At 40.3% G+C, this 24,600-nt stretch overlaps 2 protein-coding genes across 7 annotated transcripts in view; one reads left to right on the top strand and one right to left on the bottom strand.

Annotated features, from left to right (window-relative positions):
* Positions 1-208: 208 nt before the first annotated feature.
* Positions 209-12,356, bottom strand: RWDD2B (RWD domain containing 2B). 2 transcript variants are annotated; one of them, XM_061192945.1, is made up of 6 exons: positions 12,202-12,356; positions 7,525-7,699; positions 2,340-2,566; positions 2,157-2,224; positions 1,669-2,031; positions 209-1,095 (listed from the first exon to the last, which is right to left on the bottom strand). In XM_061192945.1, exons 3-6 carry the CDS (start codon positions 2,544-2,546, stop codon positions 861-863), a joined length of 873 nt encoding a protein of 290 aa, XP_061048928.1. In that variant the 5' UTR covers positions 2,547-2,566; positions 7,525-7,699; positions 12,202-12,356; the 3' UTR covers positions 209-860. The 2 variants fall into 2 exon arrangements, with proteins under 2 accessions (XP_061048928.1, XP_061048927.1); XM_061192944.1 differs by lacking the exon at positions 7,525-7,699.
* A 3,269-nt stretch (positions 12,357-15,625) lies between these two features.
* The window catches only part of USP16 (ubiquitin specific peptidase 16), a 34,936-nt gene continuing 25,961 nt past the window's right edge, over positions 15,626-24,600 (top strand). For 2 of the 5 annotated variants that reach the window (XM_061194002.1, XM_061194001.1), the window contains exons 1-4: positions 15,629-15,732; positions 19,047-19,148; positions 20,802-20,980; positions 24,118-24,221. In XM_061194002.1, coding sequence (XP_061049985.1) covers positions 19,088-19,148; positions 20,802-20,980; positions 24,118-24,221 — 344 coding nt within the window. In that variant the 5' untranslated portion in view covers positions 15,629-15,732; positions 19,047-19,087. Of the gene's footprint in view, positions 15,733-19,046; positions 19,149-19,491; positions 19,647-20,801; positions 20,981-24,117; positions 24,222-24,600 lie in introns of those variants that run through there. The other 3 variants (XM_061194004.1, XM_061194003.1, XM_061194005.1) reach the window with 2 other exon arrangements.

Genomic DNA, 24,600 nt, shown 5'->3' with positions numbered 1-24,600 from the left:
TCTGCTCGTGCTTCAAAGCCTTCTGTGAGGTGAGCCAAGGAGCAGGGGTAGAGCATAAGTATACAAAAATAGAGATGAACTGAAAACTCCGTTTAAGAAAAATTTCACTTATCTTTGTGTCAAATGCCTGGGGTAGATGCAAAACTAATGCTTTGAAAAAAATCTATTTGGCAAACTCGCTTTTAACTGCTAGTAACAGGCACAGAAATATACATAAAACTGGTTTTATTTCATAATAAGCTGTCTAGAGATAGGCAGCAGCTAGTGTTCGATCAGTAGTTTAACAGCTTGAGGACTGGCATCTCTGTGGCTCTCTTGGCCCTTCCTTCCCTCGTGGTTGAAAGGACTACTGCAGCTCCAGCCATCACTTTGGTATTTGGGACAGAAAGAGAGGGAAGAGGTGCCCTAGCTGCATCTATCATTTTAATCAGAGAAGCAAAAGTTTTCCCAAAGGTTCCCTGGTCCCCCCCCCAGCTGCAAGAGAACCTGGAGAGAGTGAGCATTAAGCTTTCCCAGGTTCTTAGTGGAGGCAGATAAAGGGGAAGGGGATTGGGAATAAGTGGCAAGTTGGACCACCAACACTATCGTCCTCAAATATAATTAACTTCTCTTTCAAAATAGGTAGTTTATATGTCAAGACATGTCTATCAACAATTTTAAGATTATAATTTAAAACTCAGTTCTGCATTCAATCATGAATATTTTTAACAGATGCATTTCAGCTATACTACTTTTCCTCTTTTTTTCCCCCTTAACATTTTAGAATGGGACTAAAGTGAAATTACTTAATCTTTCAAGAAAGAGTCGGGGAGAAAGTCAAAAGACCAACAGGAGCAAAACACTTTCAACTACTCCTCTGCTCATTGTCCTTCCACACCAAAGAACATCTGGAAAACATCCCCACAACCTTTGCCATTTAAAAACTGATACAGTTGACCAAAGTCCATGTGGTTTCCTCTGGCTCCATTAACACTGAATACTTTTTCTTCAAAAACTGAAAATTTTCTTTGTCTTTCCATTTCCTCAGTTGTACCATCAAAAGCAATGTCTTCTCGATGGCGAATTAAAATTCTCTTCCAGTTTAATTTTCTGAGTCTGAAAGAAATTTTCAGAGTAGAAATTTTGAAAATGTGTTGTGTATTCTAAAGCACTGAAAATAGAAGTTATAATACAGATTTCTCAGTGCCTTTTCCTAGAAGTAAAGAAATCTACTTTTATCTCCCATGGATTTTATTTTAATCAAATATGATTCTGGTTATAATCCCACCCCCAAACTCACTTATTGCCATTATCACTGCCTCGTATTAGCATTTTAGAAATGTGGAAATTGCTGAATCTCGACCTCCCAAAGGGAATTCTCAGAAATGAGAAGATTAGAAACCCCCTTGTTTCACAGGGTTCACACAACTTACAGCATCACTAAGATGAGGGAAGAATCAGATCCATAGACATGGAGGGGACGGTAGACACCATCTTGGGCAGGGGCTCGATTTAACATCTATCTACAGAACATCTTCTCTGCGCCCTGTATCAGGCGAAGGGAGTGATGCTGATCATATGTGAGTGCTGTTTTAGACTGAGTGCCCATACATACTGATTTCCACATCTCTAGTGTCGTGTTTAGTACTAAAATTATTGACAAGGCATACAAAAGTCGTGAAAGCCAACCTTGACCAGAATTCTTCACAGGCACTTTGTGGGCCTTCCACACAAACAACACCAGGTTTCCCAGGCATGCTAAACCCAGATAGGGAAAGCTCCTTTGCCCACTCTAGAATGTTCTTTCTTTTGCATTTGTTGTAGATGTGATGGCTGTAGATCCAGAGTCTTGTGAGAATGAGGTCAACTGGCTGGACTGTACTTCCTGGAGCAGGGGAAGGTGTGGTGTCTTTGCTGACATAGCCAGAAGCGTGTTCTCTAACCCACTCTGTGGCATTCAATATACAGACATCTCCGAGACAACTCTTTTGTAGGTATGTGGTCAGATCTGTATTCAGCTGAGCCTGCTGGGATCTACTTAATAATACTGATCTGATGGAAAAGATACGGGATTAAAAAATTAAATCAATTTTCTTGGAACAGAAAACAAACTTGAGAATTGCTTTTATTCTCAGATTAGTTTTGACCTCTAGAGTTGGCCAGTTTCTGTACCATACCTGACAGTAATTTCAGGGAGAACTGCAGGGTATTTAAAGGGAAGAACACAGGCCAGAGAAAACATCACCTGATTTAAAAAAAAAAAAAAAGGGGGGGGGGGAAATGCCGTAAGTGCTGTTTTAAGTTGAGACATGTTTCAAAAGTAAACATGAAACATGCTTCCAAAAGTAAAATTGAATTACCATTGCTTCCTCAGATATGTCCAGGTTCATAGTGATAGTAAAGTAAACTTTTGAAGATCGTCCTTCCATTGTCCTCTTTTCAATACAATCTTTTAGTTCTGCTAAAGCCAGCTGGTCATTCACTATTAGCTCATTCACACCGGGGAACATACTGGCTAGCAGGTCTAACTCAGAGAGCTGGGCCTCTGCCTGTTCAATCTCAATCATTTTTGGATATCTGTAGGTTTCTAGGAAGATAGGATAATAGAGACATTTACAAGTATTATACAATCTTGGGAGAACTCAATATAGGTACTTACTGAATATGGATACTTATTGAAAATTTGATTTCTTCATAAAATATGATATTTAATCAGAGTACCTTCTGGTTATTCTACTTTCAGATGTAATATGCTAAGGACCCAAAGAACGGGACAATCCAATGAGAGCCATAAAACTCTAATAATAAGCAGGCACCAAATTCCTCTGTTTCTAGATAGTTGATGTGGCATCTTGAGCTGCCACAATGAGCAATTACATTGAAGTAAACTAATTATGTAGTCAAACGCCATATCAATGATATAACAAGGACAGAGGCTCTGACTGATTACCTTGGAAAGTTAGAATGAAAAGAATAAGAGAGTTAGTTATGTGGATGGTTAATTTTTCCCTCTTAATATTCGTTAGTTTTTTTAAAAAGTAGAAGAATGTGAAAAAGAGAAAATAAAGGCTAATTATCCCACAGCTCAAGTAACCCATGTTAACATTTAAAAAAAAAGTACAAGATTATAAAATTCAAATGGCAGAGAAAGGTTAAAAAATGAAGATACAGTTTGCTGCTGGTGATTGCTTCCCCTATCTGTCCAAGTCCCCGATCTAAGGCAGAGTTTTTGGTGTTTCAGAAACAGAAAACATTTTAGGCATTATACATATATGGAAAACACATGTTGGTATAATGTGTAAATAAATGTAGAGAATGAAATATATAATTAAAATGTATCTACAGGGGATCATATATACACATCTTTTTTCCTTACTTCCTATCCCTCTTCCCCCCGAATACATTTTGGAGATCTATTCACTGTCAGCACATATTGTTCTATCTCATTCTTTCTAGTGGTTGACTGTCATACTGAATCATGTAGATATGTCATAATTTATTGCGTTTGTTATCTACTGATGGGCACTTGGGTTGCTTCCAGATTTTTTCTATTATGAACAGTTCTATAATGGTAGTTTATATATATATATATATATATATATATATATATATATATGTGCATGTATATATATAAATATATATATAAGCATGTTGAACTGTGAATACTGTATATTCAAGAATCAGTTTGTAGAGGTGGCTGGTTAGTACAGCATTTAAAAATTTTGGTAGATATTGCCAAGTTGCCTTCCAGAAAGTTGCTACCTGGAAGTTTAAAATTTTTACACAGTCCCCTCCTTTAAAAAAAATTCTTAATACATAGTCTTTTTATGGTGTTTTGTGTCTGTGTGTGCCATTCATGAGTTTTTATTTTTAAGGAGGCAAACTCACCAGCCTTTTCTTTTACACATTCTGGACTTTGAAACTTTGTTAGAAAAGTCTTCCCCACTCCAAGGTTATAAAGGTTACCAAGCTGCTAATCAAAATATGATTTAAAAAAAATTTTTAGAATTTGGTAAATTGATTTTAATTTCATTTGCAAGAAAAAGTGTGGGGCTTTCTAATAAAACACGAAGGCTGAGCACATGTATTTCTTTCTCTTTCTCTCTTTTTCCCCCATTAAAACTACAGTAAAGGAACAGATTCTTAAATACAAAGGGAGAGGAAATAATAGATAAAAGCTGTCAACAAAATTCTGGAAGATGGAAAGGGGTGAATGAATTATAACTAACAAATTTCAGCTTTCTTCCCTCTGTTAACTGCTTGGTCACATGGGGAAGGGAGCTGCAGAACTTCAGAAAGGCTCAGTACTGTCAACACCAGCTACCTTGGAAAGCAGCAGTGTGTATGCAGTAGAAAACATGAATTTGTTGAAAGTCTAGAGTCTAGACTTTAATTAGACTCTAGTTCAGCGTCTCTTAATATTGGCACCATTGACATTTTGGATGAGATAACTCTGTGTGTGTGTGTGGCAATCTCTATCTTTTAATTATAGTATTTAGACATTTACATTTAATGCAATATTCATATGTTAGGTCTTAAGTCAACCATTTTGTTTTCTATTTGTTTTCCATTTCTTTGTTTTTTGTTTTTCCTGCCTTTTTGAAAATATTTTGTAATTCCATTTTGGTTAATCTATAATGTTTTTGCATGTATTTCTTTCTTTTTTTAAAATAAATTTATTTATTTATTTTTGGCTATGTTGGGTCTTCGTTTCTGTGCGAGGGCTTCCTCTAGTTGCGGCGAGCAGGGGCCACTCTTCATCGCGGTGCGCGGGCCCCTCACTATCGCGGCCTCTCTTGTTGCGGAGCACAGGCTCCAGATGCGCAGGCTCAGCAGTTGTGGCTCACGGGCCCAGTTGCTCCGTGGCATGTGGGATCCTCCCAGACCAGGGCTCGAACCCGTGTCCCCTGCCTTGGCAGGCAGATTCTCAACCACTGCGCCACCAGGGAAGCCCCATGTATTTCTTTTTATAGCCTTTTTAGTGGTTACTCTAAATTATATATACATAACATTATATATATATAATTACACACATATGTATATACAAATTATAACAGTCTACTGGTATCATATTTTACCAGTGTCAGTAAAATACAGAAATCTTATGTCACTTTTACTTTAACCTCCCTCCATTAGTAATATAGTGATCTTAAATTTTTCTTCTACATATATTTAGAACAACAGTGTAATAATTTTTGATGTAGAAAACTCAAGGAAAATCCATTTTATTCATTCATATTTTTGCTCAGTCATGATATTTCCTCCATAATTCCTTTATTGTTTCTTTTCTGTTCAGAAAACGTACTTTAGCCATTCTTTTAGGGTAAGTCTTCTAGTTACAAATTCTCTTAGTTTTCCTTTATCATAGAATGTCTTGATTTCTCCTTCATTCCTGAAGCATATTTTCACTGGATATAAGTATTCTGGGATGATAGTTCTTTACTTTCAGCATTTGAACAGTATTATGCCTCTTCCTTCTGGTCTCCATAGTTTCTGATGAAAAATGCTCTCTTATTTGAATTGTTTACCCTTATAGCTAAGGTTCATTTTGCTCTTGCTGCTTTCAAGACTTTTTTCTTTTAGTTTTTGGAAGTTTGACTATGATGTGTCTTGATGTGGATTTCTTTGGGTTCATCTTGCTTGACATTAATCTGGTCTCTTGAATCTGTTTATACCTTTTGACAAATTTGGGGAATTTTCAGCCATTATTTCTTCAACTACATTTTCAGTTCTGTCCTCTTTCTCCTCTCCTTCTGGGATGACATGAATGTCAGATCTTTTGTTATAGTCTCACATGTCCCTAAAACTCTATTTATTTTTGGTCTATTTTCTCTCTGTTATTCAGATTGGGTAATTTTGTTGTAACTGCCAGTTTGCTGATTCTTTCCTTTGCTCCTTTCCTTCTGGTGTTGATTCTATCTACTGTGTTTTTAATTTTGGTTGTTGTATTTTTCATTTCTAACATTTCTTTTTAGTTCTTCTTTATATCTTCTGTTTCTCTACTGAGACTCTATTTTTTTCATTTGCTTCAAGTGTGTTTGTAATTGCTTGTTGAAAATTTGTATGACAGCGGTTTTAAAATCTTTGTCAGATAACTCTCCCATCTCTGTCATTCTGGTATTGGCATCTATTGATTTTCTTTTTTCATTTAGTTTGAGATCGTCATTGTCCTTGGTATGATGAGCGATTTTGATTGAAACTTGGACACTTGGGGTATTAGGAGACTCTGGATATTATTTAAATCTTCCATTTTAGCATGCTTTTTCTGATAATGCTTCAGGAGGGGAAGAGGTGGGTGCTGCTTCATTACTACCAAGTGTGATAGAAATCCAGGTTCCCTACTCAGCTTTTATTGACATCTAAGATGAGTGGGGGAGTGGAGAGAGTTCTTCATTACTGCTGGGTGAGGATGGGAGTTCTTGTGCCACTGTAGGCCTCTAAGGATACCTCCCTGGCTGGGAGTGACAGGAGTGCCTCATTATTGCTCCCCAGGTGGCCTCCACTAACACCAGGGTTAGGGGTGGCTTTGTTAATGGTAGGTGGTGTTGAGAGCTCTGACTTTCCACTAGACCTCTCTGACAACACCCCAGAATGATAAAAGAGGGTCCCTTGTTATTGTTGCATCACGTGGACGTACAAACTCTTCATGTGGTCTGACATGGACCTGACATGGGGCTGACACTGACACTGTAGTGCAGTCCTTGTTACTGCCTAGCAGGGAGGAAAGTCCTGGGTCCCAACTCAGACATTTTGGCACCTTTCTGACAAGGGGTGAGCATTAGGTGCTTATTACAGCTCAGTGAAGATGGAATCTAGGCTCCCTTTGCTGGTGTTAGTAGGGGAGAGGCCACAGTGTTTTCGTGGGATTTGCCTGGTATACAGTATTTATTATTTAAATGTTTTCTGTCTTGCTAGACTGTACTTTTCTTGATACCTTATTAGATAGAGCAGGCTTTTGTTAGGGCTTAAATTTTTCTTTTTTTTTTCCGGTTGGTACCCTTGGATTTCTGGATACCAATCCAAATATGACAGAGAGACACAAAGTGAGCAAATGCTGTTGGAAAAATGGCACCAATAGATGTGCTCAACGGTTGCCACAAACCTTCAATTTGTAAAAAACACAGTATCTGCAAAGTGCAATAAAATGAGGTATGCCTGTATACCCAAACAGTAGAATATTATAATTTTAAAAATGGATATTAACATTGATGTTCATTTTATATGGTTACCTAAAATAGTAGATTGTAGAGCAATATAAATAATCTTAATCAATAAATAATGATATTACTATTCATTCTTATACCATCACACATATTTGAAAAAAAACCACAAAGAGAAGTCACCAAACTATTAACAGTTGGCTAAATGTGGGTAGAGGGAAGAAGAGAAGGATTTTCCCTTTTTAATTTGTGTGCTTCTATATTGTTTGATGTTTTATGATTAGCATGTAGTACTTCTAAATTCACCAGAAAAAAAATAAGGGTTACTGTTCCGAATGGAACAGAAGAGCTCAATCCCACTGTTGCAGAGGCAAACATGGCTTACCTTCTCAATGAGAATTTACTCCGTGAAATCAAACACCATTATTTCAGCTAGTGGTGCCTTCATGGAATTCCTTTTAATCTTTGGTAAAGGTTTATTGAGCAGCTACTATATGTAGAGCTTCATCCTTCATTCCTTCTTGGAACTTTCTATTTAGTTCAAAGATCAGGACTTATATCTAATAAAATATAGAACAATGAAGGTAAAAAGGCCAAGTGTTAAATGACCAGTATAGGTATTATCACGAGGATTAAGATGAGTGCATAATCAATGAAATAGGTTATCAGGAAAGATTTGAGGAAGGCAGCAGGATATGAGTTGAGCCTTGAAGGAAGGGTAAGACTTAGACAAGGGAGGAGGAGGCATAGTGGGGAGAGAGAACAGGTGTGCAAGGCAGGAAAGCACAAGAAAAACAGCATAGGCCTGAACCTGTCCCTTCTTCACAAGCCCAACTACCAAGGTCTAATTCAGGGACTCATCATTTGGAATATTTCTTCTTGTGCTGGTTACTTTCTGATTATCCTCTAAATCCATTCTTGGTCCTTCTTTTCCCTGCCCTGGACTCTGGACAGCTGACCTCTATAGCCTATAGCACCCAAGTCTTCTGCCTTTCTTGTGGTTGGGTTCAGCCAATGCTCTGGCAGGAAGTGGGAGGATGGGAGGAGAAAGAGGCTAGGGTATTTCCTCACTACTCCTTCCCTGCTTTGGTGGTATTCTGACAATGGCTGTGACCCTCTATGACCAAGCTTCTGCAGGCAGCCCTTCTTCTTTAGCTCCAGCAGAACTTACAGCCTAGGGATAGTCATGGTTCCTTTAAACCTGGCCACACCTCTGTAAATAGCCCCTTTATTAAACAGCCTATTCAAAGTTTCAAAGTTGAGTGTGTATCTATTTCCTTCCAGAACCACGACTCCCCTTACCTGGCCTCCGCCTCTAATATCTCTCCATCAACCATCAATTCACACTGCACATTGTCATTATACTGATTGTATGCAGTGTCTAATAGAAGTATACTGAGACAAGCAAGAGGGCGCCAACTATCTATTAGGGAAAAGTTCACATAATCGGTGATTGGGCAACAGTGTTGTGGTCTGGGAGAATGGGGTGGAGGTGTGTTAGGTTCCCGGGAGGAAAGTCATGCTGGCTGACGACCCCGACAGCTACCCAATAGAGTTGAGACAGGCTGGGACCTGGGACCTTTTGCTGCAGTGCTTGCATGCGGACAAATGTCTCCTCGAGCAAAAAAATACAAAGAAACTATAAGGGACTAAAAATGACTACATGCAGGCGCAACTGGGGCAAATTATGAACAACATACAAAAAGATCAAAAACCCACACAGCACCACCAATGGGGTGGGCAGACCACCCCGACCCCTGGACCCACCCCTATCCTCACCCCATATAAGGAAACAGCTCGCCCTGCCCCCGGAGTGAGCAAGGGAACTTGTTACTTGTTTTCGCTCCCTCCTGCTGCAGCAGGGGTTCCAATAAAGCCCTGCCTGAATTTCTTGTCTGGCCTCTTACCAATTTCTATTGATTAAGGAGGCCAAGAACCCTGGTCAGTAACAGAGTGAATTTATCCCAGTTCACCATCTGGCTGTTAGTTTCAAAGACACAGTATCACAAAATGCCAGCGTATTGAGAGCGGATCCACTTCCCAAAGGGTGCCTTGCATGATCCATTATAAGCCCTCTAAGAACATGTCTATTTATTCAAGTCTTCTTTATTTCATCCAATATAGTTGGGTCATTTCTTTAACATCAGAAAATGGTATTTGGCCAACAATTTAGCTAGTTCACTCTACGGTACTTTTAAAGAGCAAAAAAAGTTCTTCCACTTAAAAAGAAATGCAAATTACTCAGAGGTGTCAGGTCAGTAGCTGCAATGGGTCCTGTCAAAAACACACCAAAGATTATGGGAATGATTAATGTGGTGGGGTGTTGACTTCATTAGGATTAACTGGACACGAACCAGGAAAATATGAAAATAACGTCTTGTATACGATAGGCAGTCTCCACAGATCAGAGTATAAACCAATGCCAACACCACCTAATCATTCCCAATCCCAGTGGTTTTCAACTCATGTCCTTAAAACGCCTTACCAGGGTGTCAATGCCATGCTGGGAAAAAAAAATACATAAAGCATTGTGTGCTTAAATAAGTTCCTGAAATGCTGAATGACACAAAGCTCAATAGGTTTCTTTAGGGTGACCATGGGTCATCTTCTTGTCCTGACTGGTTTAGTATTTATCCTAGACAAAAGTGACCCCATTTGTACAATAAACTTTTTTTTTTTTTTTTTGGCCATACCTCGCTGCATGTGGAACTTCCCCAACCAGGGATTGAACCCATGCCGCCTGCATTGGAAGCATGGAGTCTTAACCACTGGCTCACCAGAGAAGTCTAGGACAATAAATTATACGGCACACTTTTTGTGTGTGATTTCTCAGAGTCTTTATTGTTAGATGCCAATATGCACCATGAATTTCTAACAAGAGGGTTTAGTATGCATAGTATCCCAAACCTTTCTGACCCCCAAACATTTTTTCCAGACCTAATGATATTTGCTCTTCTCTACACAGTTAGAACTGCACATGCCTCCCTCCTTTAAATATAATGTTTGCTTTACTCTCTAGTGACTTTGTATATTTTTATATCCTACTATTTTCACTTGACATCCTAACTTAATTAAGCATTTGCTCAGTTATTAAAAATATCTTCATAAATATTTAAAATTCCTGGATTATTGGAATTCCGTATCTTTTCTAGTCATGTTGGAGTTGAGGAAACTAGGAAACAACTTGTTACATGGTTATTAGAGAAGGTGAATTTACTTTGGTTTTTTTATCATAGTGGTTTAAGTATGTACTCTGTTACCAGACTGCCAAGGTGCAACTCCTGGCTCTGCCAATTACCAACTGTGTGACCTTAGGCAGGTGGCTTAATTTTCTGCGCCTCAGTCTCCCCATCTCCGGAATGGGAATGACAGGGTGGCTGTGAGGATTAAATGAGGATGTGTGGAAAGTGCTTAAAGTAGTGCCCGGTAACAGATTAAGTGCCATAAAGTACTTGCTATTATTATTATATTCATTCAACAAATGTTTCTTGAGCACCTATTGCGTATCAAGCACTAAGACTATAACAATGGACAAACATAACAAAAAAACTCCACTCTCAGAGATTTAATCTAGTGGGAGAAGACCATGACAACAAAACCCACACATATATGTATGTCCAGTGAATAACGGTTATGAAGAAGATAAAGAAGGTAAGGCTCAAGTTGCAGGGTGGGTGGTTGAATTTTACACGGGGTGGCCAGGGACAGCCTCTCTGCTAAGGTGACTGCAGGGAAGAGACCTGAAGGCACTGAAGAAGAAAGCCATGTGTTTAACTGGGCAAAAAGTTTTCCAGGCAAAAGGCACAGCATGTCCGAAGTCCATGAAGCAGGATGGTGCTACACCAGGTGGCTGGAGCCGAATGAGCCAGGGGAAGGGTTTTAGGACACAAGGTTAGAAAGGAAATATGGGGCAGTTCATGTTGTAACTCATAGGGATAGCTAGGATTTGGGATTTTATCCTGACTGATATGGAAGGCCACTGGAGAGGTTTGACTTACTTATGAAGAGGCCCGCACTCACTGCTGGGAAGGGGGTAGGGGAACAAGGATGGAAGCAGGGTGACCAGGTTAGGCACCACAATGATAGGAGGAGAGGTGATGGTGGCTTGGATTAAGGTATGGCGACGGAGGTGGTAAGCAACTGTTCATGTTCTGGACATAGATTTAGTATAGAACCAATAGGATTATTGATGAATTATATGTGATATGTAAGAATAACTCCAAGGCTTTAAGAAACTGGAAGAATGGATCTGCCATTTACTTAGATGGGGAAGATGATGGAAATCTGAAGTTTGGTTTTAGACATACTAGGTAATGAAGTGCCTATCAGGACACTTATTAAGCAGAGATGTCCAGCAGGCAGTTAGATGTACAATTATGAGATCCGGCTGAAGATATAATTTGGGGAGTAATCGACATTTATTTAAAGGCACGTTTGTTTACTCAGTCAGGGAGTGAGTGAATTTGGGAGGAGGCCTCATTGAGTTTGGAGGTCTGGAAGATGAAATGGAACCAGCAAAGTGTGGAACTAATAGACCTACGGGTGGACAACTACAGTGATGTCACAAGTAAGTGATTTGTCAAATTATTTTCGTAGATGAGATTTCAGTCCCAGAAACACCCTTATGAGAATTTTCTGACTCGAGATTTTAATGAATGCTGTAAGAACGCAGAATGAATCTTGAGTTTACTGAGCGGAATCCTTTTTCCCCCCCTAAGTTTTTTTTTTTAAGGGCGGAGCGCGTCTCGCTGCCCGAGTCCTAACCGTCTCAGAAAGTTGCCAGGACCACTACCGAAACCAGACACGCAGGGGCCCTCGCCCCTAACCACTGACCAAGCCGGGGGTGGGGGTGGGGGTGAGGGTGAGGGTGGGGGTGGGGGGTGCAGGGAGGGTAAAGGGGTGGGCGGGGCCAGGAAACCCCGAAGCCAGCTCTAACCAATGAGCGGTGAGAAGGTCGTGGGAAGGCGGTGCCACCAGGTCGCCAAGTTCCCGGGACGTGGAAGGGGCCGCTGCAGCGAGGGATCCCCCTAATCCCGCTGAGCACCAGTGGACAGGGACTCACCTCGAGCCATGGACCTCCTCGGTGCTGTAACCCCGAGTTTCCTGGCAGTACGGACAGCTCAATTCTCATCCGGAGGGAGCCTCAGAATTCTAGGGCTAGACAACCGGAAGTCTACGAACCGCTCTGGCCCGGCAGCCTGGGAGAGTGAGACCGAGTCCTCCAGGCTGGCGCATGCGCACTCGCAGGCCCGCTCATCCCGGAAGCCCGAGCAGAGACCAGTGGGATTCCTGGGCCCAGCTTCCTTCTTCTCGGTCGTGGAGTTTTTGTTCTACCGGATTGGCGTTTCCCATCTGCTGCCACTGTCAGTGAGAAGCATAGCCGGCAAGTTTCCTGAGTCAGGAAATGGTCCATTAAAATAACGCTCCTCAAATTTGAACTTGCAGCGGAATCTTTCGAGGATCTTGATATAATGCAGATCGGGATTCGGTAGGTAGTGGTGGGGTCCCACTTTCTGCATTCCTAAGATCTTCCCAAGCAGTAACGATCCTCCTGGTCCCTGAAGGACGCTGAGTAGCAAGGCAATAGGAACAGGTGAGCGTGGATGCTGGCCTTGGCGACCTTAGGAAGGACCCTGTGCATGCACAGAAATTTGTCCCGGCTAATAAAAGGACAGTTTGAACGCGACTCCAACACGAGAGTAATTAAAAATGTTTTTCTTCACGAACTAAATATACACAATGCACTTTTTCCTTTATGTTACATATTCATTGTAGAAATCTCATAAATTTATAAGATTTGTAAACTGATATCCATTGATGTCAGGTACTATTGAAACTGCTAGGTGGCGTTTTTTTTTTGGGGGGGGGGGCGCTCCCAGGAGCTCTGCTCCTTTATGTCTCAGGGCAGAAAGAATTCAGCCAGAGGCAAAGTGATGGATAAAAAGTGATTTATTAGAATAGGACGCTTGTGAGGCTTACAGGCGGGCAGGCGAGCGTTGTGCTGCCCCGAGTACTTCGTGGGTTACATTTTTATAATCAAAGGAAAAGTGGGGAGGGGGAAAAGACCAGCTTCTTCCTCATTCTTGAGTAGATGTCATGTTTCCATCATCAGCTTCTCCTCCAGGTTGGGCAGGGGAGTTTTTCTTGTCCGTACATGGTCAAGCTGGGACTGTCATGGCACTGTGGAAAAATTATTTCAGGTCTCAGTACAATGAGGGTCTTTCACTTTGAAGTGTCACCTTTCCATAAATTATTGTTTTTTATGTGTGCAGAGAGCATGTCCTAGGGGTCATTAACTTACTGAGCTCACTGGGCAGGATGTGGGTCTCATGCTACCATTGTTTTATTGTTTTGAGGCATGCCTCATTCTTCTGTTGCATGGTTTTGTGGTTAGGCAAACCTGCATTCTTGAGTGATCATTAACTTACTGTGGTCTCCCAAAGCCCCCTAAAGTTCCCTCTTTATCTACAATCCCCTAATGGGGTTTCTGAGCTATTTGATTATCCTACTCTATCCCTATCAGTTTTTTTTTGAAGTAAAAATGAACATCTTAAATGTATATTTGCTGAGTTTTGACAAATGCAAACACCTTTGTAACTCAAATCCTGTTAAGATATAGAACATTACCAGCACCCCAGAAAGTTCCTAAATGCTCCTTCCCAGTTAGTCCCCACCCAACCCAAGAGGCAACCACTACTCTGATTTTTTTTCCCACCACAATTAGTTTTGCCTGTTCCAAAACTTCATATGGATGGAATTACACAGTAGGCACATTTGTGTAAGGCTTCTTTCAGTATAGTTTAAAGAGTCATCCATGTTTTTGTGTGTATCAGTAATTTCTTTTTTTTGCTTAGTTGTATTCCACTGTGACTATACCACAGTTCTTCCATTCCTCTTTTGATGGAGATCTGGGCTGTTTGCAGTTCTTTGACTATTATGAATAAGGCTGCTATGAACATTCTTGTACAAGCATTTCTCATGACTATATTTCTTCAATAAGTATTTATTAAGCACTGTGTTCCAAACACTTCCAGGTACTAGAGATACAGCCATGAACAAGACAAAGATGTCCCATTTCTCAAAGAGCTTATATTTGCTTGTTTCTGTGTATCTATGGAGGCAAGGGGATAGGCTGGGGGAGGAGGTAAATGTAGGTAACTATGAAAGAAAAATACCAGATAGTGATAATTGCTGGGTGGAGAAGTAAAATAAGGTGATGTGAGTGATCGGGTAGCTATGTTTCCTAGATTGCTCAGCCAATTTCTTTGTGAGGAAGTGACTTTTAAAGTGTGAACAAAATTAGAATAAGATCAAAAGGGAACAGCATTCTAGGAAGAGGAAGCAGGTGGTACAATGGCCCTAAGGCTGTTTTAGAATAGAAAAAAAAAAAAAAAGCCTATGTGCTGAATGAAGAAAACTTAAATTATATCAGCAGTAAAGAGCAGGAGAGCCAGTTTCCCCCCAAGTTTAACCATCCTTACTCTGGCCGATTGGACAGATTAGGATGCCACTTTCTTTTTATTTATTTACTTATTTATTTTTGGCTGTGTTGGGTCTTCTTGCTGCGCGCGGGCTTTCTCTAGCTGCAACAAGCTGGGGCTACTCTTCGTTTCAGTGCATGGGCTTCTCATTGCGGTGGCTTCTCTTGTTGTGGAGCACGGGCTCTAGGTACGTGTGGCTCGCAGGTTCTAGAGCGCAGGCTCAGTAGTTGTGACGCACGGGCTTAGTTGCTCCGCGGTATGTGGGATCCTCCCGGATTAGGGCTCGAACCCGTGTCCCCTGCATTGGCAGGCGGATTCTTAACCACTGCGCCACCAGGGAAGTCCCTAGGATGCCACTTTCTTAACGTAGTTTTATCAGATTACTAATAAGGATGAATATTTCTTCACATCATGCTCTTTTATTGTGAATTACCTGTTTATATCCCTTGCCTGCTTTTCTGTTGGCACCTGCATCTTTTTTTCCTAGCAATTATTGTGTCTTCTGCATAAGACGATAGTCCAGGGCGATGAGGCCCATGTTTATTTCACTTTACAGAGGGCTTGGCACTTACCTATTTCTAACGAGTAAACAGTAAATATTTGTAAATTTTACCCTGTGTCGGCAAGGTTAGTTCAAGACTATTTACATACTCAACTTTAGAAGTCGACTGGACAGAATTAGGGAAAAATGCGTGAACTTTAAATGTTCCCCTCTTAGCCAGCCTTCAGATGCGATGTGTTTGAATAAGGTAACTATCCTGGAGACTCCAAATGTCTGACCACCACCAGGTACCCATACTTTAGAAGTATTTCAATAACCCCACAGCCACACGCGAGCGGGAAATACTCATTGACAGCCAAGCTTCCAGGGGCTGCCGCGTTCAGACTTCCGGTGTGAGCCCCGCGCAGGCGCTGATTAACTGGCGTCAGTGCCGCCGGACCCTGGGGCCAAAGCCACTTCCCATAATGCTGCATAGCGGAAGTTGTTGCTTTCTAGGAGTCGCGCTGGCTTCCGCTCTGTCGCTTTCAATTCGTCACCGGGAGGAAGACGGAGCAGGCTGCCCAGCCCGAGGGCCCATTAGGGGATGCAGTTATGGGCGCTGTCGCCGTGGGTGAGTTCTGCTCCCACTGCCTCGCAGTCACTCGCACGACTTCCTGCGCGCCGGGAGTCCGAATTTCCTGCCCGACTTCGTTCTCCTCTCGAAGGCCCTCGTCCTTAAGCACGTTCCCTGGCCTCGGCCCGGTACCGCGTTCTCATTGGCGTCATGTTCTGTCAGTTCCAGGAGCTGACCAATGAGTTGTTGGTGCTGGCGCCCTCCTCGACCCGGTGGACCCCGAGGTCCCCCCGTGGGTGCGGAGCAGTTTGGAAGGGAAGGGGAGGTGTGGCGGGCGCCGCGCGGCTAGGGGCACCATATGGGTTGGGGCTGAGTTTGCTGCCGCGTCCGTGTGGTGGTTAGTAGGATAGGCAGCATCTGTCACCTAACTAAATCAGTGCTCCCAGGGTAGGATAAATCTACTCAAAACTTGAAAGCCGTGTTCTAGTCTTGCAAAGTTTTCCAAACGCTTGCATTTTTAACGGAACCGAGCAGGCATGGGAAGACTGGGAGGGCGGAGAGGGAAGGGAACTGGATAATATGGGAGCCGGCAAAACCAGCTATGATTTCAATTTTGTGTGGAGTCCTGCAAAAAGTAACGCTCATCTGAAGACTTGTCTGAAAAATTTTATAGATTTATTGATGTTTTATAGCTGATGGTACTCACAGTACTCTCGTCTCAACGACTCATTAGATGCCCTTTATAGTTGTCAAAAATTTATTGGAGGGGCTTCCCTGGTGGCGCAGTGGTTAAGAATCCGCCTGCCAATGCAGGGGACCTGGGTTCGAACCCTGATCCGGGAAGATCCCACATGCCGCGGAGCAACTAAACCGGTGCACCACAGCTACTGAGCCTGCGCTCTAGAGCCCGCGAGCCACAACTACTGAAGCCCGCGCACCTAGAGCCCGTGCTCTGCAACAAGAGAAGGCACTGCAATGAGAAGCCCGCGCACCACAACGAAAAGTAGTCCCCGCTCGCCACAACTAGAGAAAGCCCGCACACAGCAACGAATACCCAACACAGCCAAAAAATAAAAATAAATAAAATAAATTAAAAAAAATTTATTGGAGCTCTTTCCACATCATTGAAGCAACCCCCTTACTGTCCTCTGCCTGCAGCAATTACAGTTCGTCTTTCAAGTTTTACTTTGGAGTGTGGGCTACTGCAGTCCTCAAACCAGATTTGCTAGTGCTGTCTTCACTACTGCAGATTTCTTCATTCTTTACCTTTCTCTTTTTCACCGGAACTTGAGTGCTTCATTCTTATGTACCTACCTTTGCACCTAATCATCCTTAATGCCTCAGGTACTATTCTCTTTTTCTATTTCAATGCAAGAAGTATTTCTTGACCTACTGTGTACTAACAGTATGCTAAATGCTATAGGCGATTCAGAAGTAACGCCGAAAACCATTTCTTGCTCCTAGAACTTTAGATTCCAGATAGAGAAATAACACATGTTCAGGTTAAAGATTTAAGAAGCAGCCCACTGATGTATCTGATTAGGGTACAAGATGAATAGTGCACACTAGCTGGGGAAGTAGAGTTGAGTGGTTCATTTAGAGTAGAATGGTTGCCTAAGGCTCCATTGAAATGGAAATCTTGGAGAAATTGGGAAGATTTGGATAGATGGAGAGAACTCCTATCTGGAGATCAAAGGCTTAGAGGTAGGGGCAGGGTGTTTTGGAGTGGAGGATACCGAAGAGACTGGCTTGATTCTGTCTTGGAACCAAAATATCGGCGTTTTAGTTCCATCTCTGCCACCCTGTGATCTTTCATCGTTTTGCTTGAGTTGCCTTCTTTAGCGAAATGCTCCATTTAAAGGGTTTTGTGAAAATCAAATGAGATAATACTTATGAAAAGGCTTTGAAGATTAGAAGCACTATATGATCAAACGTTAGTGGTTCTTTGTTGAGAAGTAATGAGAGTCAGGATTACCACAGCGGTGGGGACAATTTATAAGGGACCATGAGTGCATAGCATAGGAGGGTGGGTTGAAAAACTGTTAAATACTTTGAATCAAGAGGGTGATATGACGAAAATGGCATTATTGGAAGATATGTCTGGTACTGGAATGCAGCACAGATTAGAGGGAGTTGGATTGGAGGCAAGAACTTGGATGCTGTTTTTTTCCCCTAAAATCTGCAATTCTAGATAAGATAAATTATGTTAAATATTATTTTGGGGTGAGAAAATTACATAAAATATACCCTCATTTTATATATACCCGTATAGTTGTGTTCTTTTGTTAGTAGTTAATTCATTTATTTTGTAAACATGAAACTGTTACGTTTTATATTATCTTTGAAAAGGTTAACAGTTATTTAATTTGCCACTCATTCTTCATACAAACCTTTTGGAATTACCTTTAGTTACCCTAACCCATTAAGAGCTAAAGGAGGAATACTTCTAATACTCCAAGCCAGAGCAAGATGACAGCTGAGTATCAGAATTAATTGGGAAGTGTTTTAAAAACGTATGTCCCAGGTCCTACTTTCCATTTATGCAATCAGAATTTTAATAAGCATCCCAGGTAAAATAATTATTTTAGTCATTTAAGTGATTTTGACACTAAGTTATTCTAATGTATGTAAAATATACTTTTCATAATCGCTATTAGGTAGACCTGTATGTACTTTCAGTATTTTTCATGTTTTCTAATTTTTAATTGTTGACTAAGGAGGTGATTTGATAGGAACTAGATTTATCATAATAGTCCAAACTGATTTTGTCAAGAATATAATGTAAATGGTTGAGAATGCAGATGTAATCAATTTTCAGCTAACATCCATAGGAAATCCTGGTGTGGAAAAATGCAGAACCGTGTGTCACTTTTTATATTTGGCTTTGAATTATTTTGTGAATTTTCTAACTCCCTCTAGGAGATTGTTTTCAGAATTATTTTTAATTTTCTTTGAGAAATATCAATCAATTGCATTCCCTGCAGGAGCTAAGAAAGATGGCTTTGAAGGACGAGAAATTATCTTGTTTCAAAGTGCCACCACCATTCCACATTTATCTAGTGAGAAGTTGAATTCCTAATAATATAAGGGGCTGAGACTTTTCAAGATCTGTGTAAGAAGGTGTAGGTTCTCTCCTGACCTTTACATTTATTGAAAACCTTTTAACCTTACTAAGAATCAGTTTCCTAGGCTATGAAAAACAGAGGTAGTACTCTACTTCAGGGTTCTTACTGAAAACTGGATGATACATGTGAATGGTTTTTGTAACTTAATAGACACACAAGATTATGTGGTTTAGTTATGTAACTGTCTCCAAGAGAACTGTAAAACATACTTTTTTTTTGTCAAGCTAACTTTATCTTGTTTTCTAGATTGTTATTTTGTGTCAGTAAGTAATCCATAAAGTGCCAACATGGGAAAGAAACGGACAAAGGGAAAAACTGTTCCAATTGATGATTCTTCTGAATCTTTAGGTATATTTCACCAACTAAATCTTTAAAGTACTGTTTGTATCCCTAAATGGACATCTATTTTAATATGTAAAAATGGGATCAAAGTGTACATTATTCTGTAATTTGCATTTTAACTTAATCTTTGTATAGACATGTCATTTAATAGTCTGCACAACATTTTTAATGGCGTGATGTTTATTCCACTGATGTAAAAGACCATGGTTGCACATTTCATAATTTATTTAGGTAATCCCCTACTGTTACAAATGTAGATAAATCTTTAACTTTTCAGTGTTATGAATAGAGTCATAGTAAGCATTTTTATAGCTAAAACTGTGCACATCTGGTTATCTTCTTGGTACAGATCCTAGAATTAGAATTGCTGAAGAAAATGGTATAAATATGTTCAAGGCTCTTTTGGATCTATTGCCAAATTGCCCTTCAGAAATGTTTTACTAATTTACGGGCCCCCTTGCAGCGTAACAAAGTGCCCATTTCTCTGAACCTTTATTAACACAGGTTAGTATCATTTGTAAAAATCTTTCCTGATTTGCTAGTTGAAAAAGAGTATTTTCTTTTTTCAGTCTGTGTTTTTTTGACGACTTACTGGGATTTAGTAGTTTTTCACATGATCTCACTTGCATTTATATTCTCTTGGTGCACATTCAGTGGACATAAAGCTAATTGTGTCACTTGATGAGTTTCTAAACCTCCAGGGGCCCTGAAAGAACTGAAGCCCTTTAGAGTGGCTTGCAAAGCCTGTTAGTGATCTAGCCCCCGCTCGGGGGTTTTCAGTTTCAGGTCCAGCGGCTCGTTTTTAAACATGCGTGACTGCCATTCTCAGGAGACAGCATGCACCTTTACATTTTACACCACCATCCCTTTGTTCGTGAGATGTGGCCTTTTCAGATTGTTCTTTACTCCCTGAGGTCATAGTTTAAAGTATGAGCGTGAAATAAGAAAGACTTGAATCCAAATTCTGGCATAGCTGCTCAGTAGTTATGTGACCTTGGGCACTAACTTTGAGGTTTCTCATGTGTCATTGGGCATAGTAGAGTCTTCCTTCTGGGGTGGTTGTGTGGATTAAATGAGATAATGTAGCACAGTGTCACACTCATAGTTAAGTGCTTAATTAATATGAGTTTGTGTTACTGTAAATATCTTCCAAGATTGTACAGACATTACCTCCCCTGTGAAACTTTCGTTGACTTCAACCTTCTCGTGCTGCTATAACATGTTTCAGAGATTCTTGTACATTTATTTATTTGCTTCTCCTGCTAGAATGTGTGCTGCTTAAAGAAAGAGCTGTGAGTTGGTCACTTTTTAGGTTCCCTGGCATCTATCACAGTGCCGGGTGTGCAGTAGTTGTATTGTTGACTGAATGAGGGACCTTCTCTACAAACCTTTTAAAATAAAGAGAATAATAGATGCGATAAATAAATTGAAGTGATTTGGGGTGGTGGTAGTTGCACCTAGGACTTCAAAATTTGTATAAAATCTCTTTCTTACATAATCATCTTACAATCAAATAGCAAACAAAAATTTAACTTTTCAGGTTATCTAAAAATTTGTTTATAAATTCATTTTTGAAGTTCAAATCAAGTGTAAGTTTTGAGATTAACTGAAGAAAGTCGTATTTTACCTCACGTACTCCTTTATTATTTGTTTTAATAGAACCTATGTGCAGACACATTAGAAGAGGATTGGAACAAGGTAATTTGAAAAAGGCTTTAGTGAATGTGGAATGGAACATTTGCCAAGATTGTAAGACAGACAATAAAGTAAAAGATAAATCTGAAGAAGAAACAGAAGAAAATCCTTCAGTTTGGCTGTGTCTTAAATGTGGCCATCAGGTATGCTTAGATTTTGATTGATATGGGATTTTATTATTTAAGTATGAACTTATAAATTTATATAAGTATGAACTCATTTTAGAAGATATTACCTGAAAGTACAGTATGGGTGACCAGAATGTTAGCTGGCATAGGTCATGTTCCCTGGGGAACAGATTCTGAGAGTGAGATTTGTGTGTAGGTGGTTTATTGGGGGGTGTTCTCAGGTACCACCCAAGGAAAACAGTGAGGGAAGCAAGTTTAGGCAGAGGGAGAGCAAAGAGGCAGTGCTACGGGGCCTCAGCTGATCCCACAGTGAACTCTGGCCTTCAGAGAGGTCCTGAGTTGAGGCAAGAGGCCAGGCCTTTGTACTTGTGCATAGACCAGCCATTGGATATGGGCTGACCCTGGGGAGGGGGACTAACCTTGGGCAAGGCAGCTTCCTTCCACTGAGGATAATTCTTGGGGATGGACAGACTGAGCTGTGAGCTGTCACCAGGCCACATTTCTGGCTGCTGGGGGAATGAATACCTTGGGGTTGGGTGGTATGTGGGTTGCAGAACAGCTCACAGGTATTACCTTGGTACTAGAGGTCAGGAGAGCCTCTTAGTCAACCTTAGTGGTGGTAAGTTTATATGTTAGGAAACTGGACTACTGGGCAGTGGTAACATTTTATAAAACTATAGTATAATATCACAACCAGGATACTAACATTGATACAATCCATCAGTCTTAATCAGGCCTCCCCAGTTTTACTATGTTTGTGTGTGGGTATACGTGTGTTGTGCATGTGAGTGTGTGTATTAAGTTCTGTACAGTTTGTCACCTATGTAGTTTTGTGTATCCACCACCACAGTCAAGGTATTGAATAGTTCCAACATTACATGGACCTCTTGTGTTGCCTTTTTAAAGTCATACTCACTTCTCTACTGCCATCCCTCCCCCCAGCCCCTCGCAACCACTAGTCTGTTCTCTCTTTCTAAAATTTTGTCATTTTAAAAATGTTATATAAATGGAATCATGTAATATACAACATTTTGGGATTGGCTTTTTTCACTTAGCCTAATCACCTGAGGGTTTACCCAAGTCGTGTGTATCAATAGTTCTTTTTTATTGCTGAGTGGTATTACATGGTATGGGCGTACCACACTCTAACTGTTCACCTGTTGAAGGATATTGGGGCTTATCTCACTTTTTTGGTGATTATGAATAAAGCTGCTGTGAACATTTGTGTACACATTTTTGCGTGAACTTAAGATTGCACTTCTCTGGGGACAATGTCCAAGAGTGCAATTGCTGGGTAATATGATAATTAAATGTTTAGTTTTTTGGGTTTTTTTGGTTTTTTTTGGCTGCCCCACGTGGCATGTGATCCTAGTTCCCGGACCAGGGACTGAACCTGTGCCCCCCGCAGTGGAAGTGCAGAGTCCCAACCACTGGACCACCAGGGAAATCCCCTTAAATGTTTAGTTTTTAAGAAACTCCCAAACTCTTCCAGAACGGCTGTACCATTTTATATCCCTACCAGTAGCATGTGTGATCCACTTTCTCCACGTCCTTGCCATCATTTAGTATTGTCACAGTTTTTTATTCTAAACATTCTGATAGGTGATACCTTATTGTGGTCAGACAGTTAAAAGAATTTTATATGCTAGTAAAGAACATATTTATTGTTTATTTATATTTGAAAAGTTTTCATTTAACCTGTTAGATACATATGATGAGGATGAATATATTTTACTACTTCAAATTTTCCACAATACATTTCCTGCTATAAATTTTATCTATTTTGCTATCTTTTTTAATTCCTAAGGTAAGACAATGTCAGTATTAACTGTTAACTTTTATCCCAGTAGAGTTATCTTTTGCACCATTAGCAAGGGATTCTCAACTGTTGTCTTACGATAACTCATGTCATGTTTAAGTTTCAAATAATCTCAAATGGTGTTATAATTTTCAAAATTAATATCAAATGTTAATTAGTTTATTTTAGATTTAAATGTTGAGCGGGATAAATTAAATCAGTAGGTTTGATATCATAGTTAAAGGATTAGAAGCCATTGGTAAATACTTCCCCTCTGAAGTATATTTTTAGTAGCTACAATAGAAACAGGACCACTTACTGTAGTGCTATCCAAGAGAGTTGGAAGCCTGGTTCAGATAGATGCACAGTGAAGATGTATTTCTTAGCTGTGATTTAATCACCTGGAGACACATAATATGGTCGTGTTCTTTTATGAATATGCCTATGCAGATGTAGGTGAAAATCTCCCATTTACTTGTTCAATTAATGCTTATTGACCTCCTTCACTTTGCTAGGTTTTTGGTAATAGGTTAATTCTGTTTTTCATGCCTTCAGGATTTACACTCCAGGGGAGGAAGGATATCAACATTAACAACTTTAATATAAGGTAGAAAATAAGGAATGCCACCAGGAATTTATACCATGTTTTGTAGGAGTGTGTTTAGAGGAGGAATATAGTGTTTTCTCATCTTGAAGGATAAGCACAGGCTTCTGAGAGGAAGTGGCCTTTGGGCAAAATCCTGAAGACTGGGTGGGATTTGATCAGTGGCAGTAACGGTAAAGAATTTCAAGGCAAATGGAATAATGTGAACAAAATTGTATTGTGGAAGGGCTGTGGTTTTAGCTGGTAGATGATATTCAAATAGGAGATTATGGGAGATAATCCTGAAAAGGTGGATTGGGATCGGAGGGTATCAGGTTTGGTGAGTAGGAGTTTAAGAGCAGTTCATCCCTTCTGAATTGAGTATATGAACAGAGCTTTGTTTTAGGAATATTAAACTGAAAAAATATGTATATGAAGAAAGGTTGAAGTTAGGAAAATACTTAGGAAGACGTTAAGGAGTCTGAACTAGAACTAGTGAATGACTACATTAGCATGGTTTAGTTGGGACTGGAAAGGACAAGTTGGAGTGGAAGAGTCCTAGTGCTTGGGTTTATACATACCTTCTTCCTGAAATGTCCTCAGCTGCCTATTCATATTTAAGTTTTAACAAAATCTGGACTCTCTAAAGTTTTATTTTCAAAATTATAAGAATGGCAGAATTTCTTGACCCACTTCCTTATTCATTATAGAGTATGAATTCTCTCCTGGTGAATTTTTGTGGCTTTGAGGTTTATGATTGTGATTCTCTAGGGCTGCGGCAGAAATTCTCAGGAGCAGCATGCCTTGAAGCACTATATGACGCCGAGATCCGAACCTCATTGTCTGGTTCTTAGTTTGGACAACTGGAGTGTATGGTGAGTTTCAACTCCTGTGCCCATTTGCCGGAAATCATTTGAAATGTTGGAGAATGGAGGTGTTTGAAATGTTTAAAGAGCAAGAAAGTTAAATTTTTTGTAGTATTTGTTTAAATACCATCACTTTCAGAAGGCTAGAGAATGTGATGTTATGAGAAGCTTTTGCTTAGTATTGTACAAACACAAAAATTATAGCATGGAGAAGACATAGGAATTTTCACACTTGTTTTTCTTTCTTGTGATATTACAAAGTGAATGGTAGATTGTTTTTAGTTTAAAAATTGGGACACTCAAAGAGAGAGAGTGGCATGGACATATATACACTACCAAACGTAAAATAGATAGCTAGTGGGAAGCAACCGCATAGCACAGGGAGATC

The sequence above is a fragment of the Eubalaena glacialis genome, chromosome 6 (assembly GCF_028564815.1).
Source record: "Eubalaena glacialis isolate mEubGla1 chromosome 6, mEubGla1.1.hap2.+ XY, whole genome shotgun sequence".
Classification (NCBI taxonomy): domain Eukaryota; kingdom Metazoa; phylum Chordata; class Mammalia; order Artiodactyla; family Balaenidae; genus Eubalaena; species Eubalaena glacialis.
Note: the sequence above shows the minus strand (reverse complement) of the source record. Positions and strands in the feature narration are given on the sequence as shown.